The following is a 4,835-nucleotide window of genomic DNA, read 5'->3' as shown; positions in this document are numbered from 1 at the left end:
TAGACACGGGAACAAAGAAACATTCTTTCCTCATCCCTGCGTGGTTTATTAGTCTGAACACAAAGTGTTTGACGACACTTTTAATTAAACAGCGACGAAGCAGAGATCCGCTTTCCCTTTCTCGCCTGTCCTGTAAAGTGCAGCGCTGCTCCTCGCCGGGGCTGGGGGGGGCCGGGACGGGGAAACGGGGGGGGGTAAATGAAAGGAGGAGGTGTGGAGGGGGGAGAAAAAACAAACAAACAAACAAACAAACCGAAAGCACAACGACGACAGCACGACGTGGGGAAGGAGAGGAGCGCAGCCCCGGCTTGGCACCGCCGCCCCGGCCAGGCGCGCACGGTGCCCGCTGGCCCCCCGTGGGGCGGGGAAGGGCCGGGCCGGGCCGAGCCAGGCAGGGCCAAACCGGGCCGGGCAGGGCCAAACCGGGCCGGGCAGGGCCGAACCGGGCCGGGCAGGGCCGAGCCGGGCCGGGCAGGGCCGAGCCCGTTGCGCTCCTCCATGCCGCCTGCAGCCGGGACCCCGCCGGCGGCGCTCGGGAAGGGGCAGGCGGCCCTGCGGGAGGGAGAAGCGGGGGTGAGCGACCCCCGGAGGGGGGGGGGAGGGAGGATGCAGGGAGGGGGGGGCAGCACCGGGAGCGGGGCAGGGCACCACCGGCACCTACCTCACCTCCTGAGCACCGGCCTGAAAGCCGTCCGCAGCCGCTCCCGGCGCCTTCCCCGCCCGCAGCCTGCACAGACACAAGCAGCTCGGGGGGGGGCGGGGGGGGGGCCCGGCCCCTTCACCGGGCTCCCGGGCACGGGCTCAGGCCGCGCCGCCCCCCCCGGCCCCGCCGCTGCGGGTACCTTGGGGTCCCCCCGGTGCCCCCGCTTCCCCGGGGCGGCGGAGAGCCGCGGGGAGCTGCGGCAGCCCCAGGGGGGAGCCCCGCAGCGCTTTTGGGGTCGGGGGCAGCTCCGGCGCCCCGCCGCCCCCCTCGGGGCTGCCCCTGCGCGCTGCGGTGCGCGCCAGCGACCAGATGCGGGGCTTCTCCGCGGGCGCGTAGGGGGGCGGCGGGGGCTGGGGGGTCGGGGGGGTGGGCAGGGGGGTGTCCGCAGCCGGGCCCCTGGGGCAGGGGAGGGCTCGGAAGGGGCCGGGCAGGCTGCAGTCGCTCCGCGGGGCCGGGCTGGGGGCTTCCAGCAAGGAGCCGCCGGGCCGGCTCTTGTCCGCCTTGCGCGCCTCCTGCTCCTCGTCTTCATCCTCCTCTTCCTCCTCCTCCTCCTCGTCCTCCTCCAGGTCGCTGAGCCTGCAGCTCCGCCGCTCTGCCCAGACACAAACCGGGGGGGGTCAGGGAGCACAGGGGGGGGACCGGGGCCGCTGCCCCCCGCTCCCGGCTCCTACCTGCGCCCGCGCCCCCCGCCGGGCTCCCCTTCCTCTCGTCCCCCCCCCGGGGTTTGGGGGCCCAGGTCATCTTGTTCTCCTTCTTCAGCCTCCGCCGCGCGTTGGCGAACCAGGTGGAGACCTGGGTGAGGGTCATCTTGGTGATGATGGCCAGCATGATCTTCTCGCCCTTGGTGGGGTAGGGGTTCTTGCGGTGCTCGTACAGCCACGTCTTCAGGGTGCTAGTGGTCTCCCGGGTGGCGTTCTTGCGCCGGGCCGAGCCGCCCAAGTCCCCCGTCCCGTACCTACCGGGGAGAGGGGTGGGGGGATAACGGGGGGTGCCCGGTGCCCCCTCCCCGGCCCTGCCCGCCCCCCCGGAGGGCTGTTACCTGTCGTACGGGTACTGCCCCAGGGCCGGCTCGTAGGGGTAGTAGGCGGCGGGCTGCGCCATCCCCGAGGGCAGGGGGCCGCTGGTGCCGTCCTTCAGCTCGTACTGGGGGTTCTGCGAGGCGAGGGAGCGCTGGGCGGCCGGACCGAGGGGGGAGCCCCAAATGGGGGGGGAGAACCCCAAATGGGGGGGAGACACGGATGGAGAGGGAGAGACGGATGGAGGGGGAGATACGGATAGGGGAGAGCCGCGGATGGGGGGAGCCCCAGATGGAGGGGAGCCGTGAATCGGGGGGAGCCACGGATGAGGAGTAACCCCAGGTGGAGGGGGAGCCCCAGGCGGAGGGGAGCTAGGGATGAGGGGTAACCCCAAATGGACGGGAGCCCTGGATGGGGGGAGTCCCAAATGGAGGGGAGCCCCGGATAGGGGAGAGCCACGAATGGGGGGAGCCTCGGACGGAGGGGGAGCCCCAAATGAAAGGGGAGCCACGGGCGGGGGGAAACCTGGGGATGGAGGAGTAACCCCGGATGGAGGGGGAGCCCCAAACGGAGGGGGAGCCCCAGATGGAAGGAGAGCCCCGTCCGCCCCCCGCCCGGCCCCGCTCGCCCCCCCAGGCCCCCCTATCCCCCCCCACTCACCAGCGCGGTGTAGATGGCCGCGGGCTCGGCGCTGTAGGGCAGGTAGTTGCCGTAGCCCTGGCCGCCGGGGTACGGGGCGCCGTACATGCCCAGCAGCCGGCCCTCGTACGGGGCGCAGCACAGGGAGGCGGCGGCGGCGGAGGCCGGGGCCGAGGCCGCATCCGGGCCGGGGCGGGGGGCGGCCTCGCAGCACGTCGTGCTGGGGCTGCCCGGCACCAGGAACTGCGGAGGGGAGAGAGCAGGGGGGCGCTGACAGCCGCCGAGAGCGGGGAGCCCCGTCGGGGGGCGGCTGGAGCCGCCTGGGGGTGGTTTTGGGGGGGGGGGGGGGGGGGTTCCGAGGGGGGGGGTGAGGACCCGAGGCCGGCTTGGGGGAAGGGGGAGCCCCCGGGAAGGGGGAACGCGAGGAAAAAAAAAGCGGTGGGAACTTGGCGGAGATGCTCGGCCCCGAAAACGGCAGCGGATCCAAGGCTCCCTCCCGGCCGGCCGGCGCGCAGCGGGGGCGAGGCGAGAAGTTGGGGTCCGGGTAATGCGGGAGGGGCGAGGCGCAGCAGGGTGCCGCAGGGTGCCCCCGGAGCCCCTGGATTTCAGCCGCTGAGCGGGGGGCAGCAGCTCCCCGAGCACGGCAGGCACACCTCAGAGAAACCCCAAAGAAATCGGGGCTCGACGTGCCCCTAAAACCCGACGGGGGTGGGAAGGAGCCGCCGGAGCCCCCCACCCGCCGGGGAAGGACGGGGGCAGGCGGGGAGCGCGGAGCCGAGCCGAGCCGAGCCGCCTCCGGCGCTGGGAGCCGGGCTTTTGGGGTTTCTTTGGGTTTTTGCTCTTCAAACTACACGGTGGAAGGGGAGCGGAGGGTCGGAGGTGGGGGGGGGAAAAAGGGGGGGATCGCCGCTTTCCTGAGCGCCTTTTTGCTGGGCAAACTGCGAGGTATTTGTTTAAGCCTAGCACGACACAAACGAGACAGAAACACACACGCACATTTTTTAAAAAAGCCTCCAGATGTGCCCTTTTTTTTTTTTAAAAAAAAAAAAAAAAGGCTCGAAGTAAGGGGAAAAGGGAAGAAGAAAAAAAAAAAAGGGAGGGGGAACAAGACATCTGGACAGCAGCAGCGGAACGGGAACAAAAGTGAGTGCTGCTCACTCGCCTTACCTGCGCGGTGGTGCTGTAGGGGTATCCGAACTGGGAGAAGGACATAGCCGCTCCTTATTTTTGGACCATAGGCAATATTTTCCCCCCAAGATCGATTGTAACTAAACCCCGCTTCACGATGCACCTTCTCACACACACATTTCCACGTATGGCTTTTTTTTTTTTTTTTTTTTTTTTTTTTTTTTTGCTCAATTATAGATGATTGCACTTAAGAAAAGCCGCCAGACATCTGAGGCGGTGGGGGGGCTGGAGGGTGGGGGGGTCGGTGCCTGGATAAAAAAAATAAAATAATACAAAAAAAGAAGCTACCCCCCACTTCCCATCTCTCGCAATAAATATGTTTGGATAGAGAGAGTTGAAAAAGCCACCCCACATGTATAGAGGGTTTAAGTGCAAAGGGGCTTTTTTTTTTTTTTCGCTTTTTTTTTTTTCCTTTTTTTTTTTTTTTTTTTTCCCTCTCCGAAGCAAAGGGGGGAGGGTGTGGGGGGCGGAAAATCGCGCGGGGCTGGCAGGGTGCGGGGCGAGTTGTGTTATTTTCTGCTCGGCGGGGCCGGGGGGGGCCGGCAGCGGGGCTGACGTCACGGGAGGGCTGCGGGGCGCGGGGGGGTCGCGCTCCTGCTGCTTGGGGTTTTTTTTTTTTATAATGCAATGCGAATTGGGCTTGGGGGAGATGGGATGGGATGGGATGGGATGAAGGAGAGGAGAGGAGAGGAGCGCCGCCGGGCCGGTTGTGGCGCGCCCCGCTTTGCTGCTGTCCTGCCCTTCGCGGGGCTGGGGGGCAAAGGGGGCACGGCACGGCACGGCACGGCATTGCATGGCACGGCATGGCATGGCACGGCATTGCATGGCACGGCATGGCATGGCACGGCATGGCATGGCACGGCATTGCATGGCACGGCACGGCACGAAATGCCCCGAAACAGCACCGCCAGGAGCCCCGCGGGTGGCGGCGGCGGGTGGCTGGGAGCTGGTGGATGGAGGGATGGAGGGACAGAGGGATGGAGGGAAAGGAGGGAAGGTTAAAGGGTAGGTGGACGGATGGGTAGGTGGATGGAGGGATGGATAGATGGACGGACGGATGGATGGAGGGATGGATAGATGGAGGGACGGATGCCCACGACCCTGATCGCCCCAAGCACCGAACGGCGATGCCCTCGTTTAACCAGCAGCTTGCACATCGCTGGTTTGCCTTCGAGCCGAGATCCCCGGCAGCTAAACGCGGATTTCCCCCCACCCCCCTGCTGCGGGGGCTGCCGCGGCTTCCTTTCGGTACCAATTAAAAAAGGAAAAACGAAAAACAAAGCAACTTT

General features: G+C 66.9%; 1 protein-coding gene across 1 annotated transcript; it reads right to left on the bottom strand.

Moving 5' to 3' along the window:
- Positions 1-801: 801 nt before the first annotated feature.
- On the bottom strand, positions 802-3,594 carry IRX6 (iroquois homeobox 6). Its single transcript, XM_032195754.1, is given in 5 exon segments — positions 802-1,295; positions 1,375-1,658; positions 1,743-1,855; positions 2,380-2,601; positions 3,526-3,594. Coding segments are annotated over 5 exon segments (1,182 nt in total).
- Between the last annotated feature and the right edge of the window lie 1,241 nt (positions 3,595-4,835).

This window comes from Aythya fuligula, chromosome 12 (assembly GCF_009819795.1).
Source record: "Aythya fuligula isolate bAytFul2 chromosome 12, bAytFul2.pri, whole genome shotgun sequence".
NCBI classification, from domain to species: domain Eukaryota; kingdom Metazoa; phylum Chordata; class Aves; order Anseriformes; family Anatidae; genus Aythya; species Aythya fuligula.
Note: the sequence above shows the minus strand (reverse complement) of the source record. Positions and strands in the feature narration are given on the sequence as shown.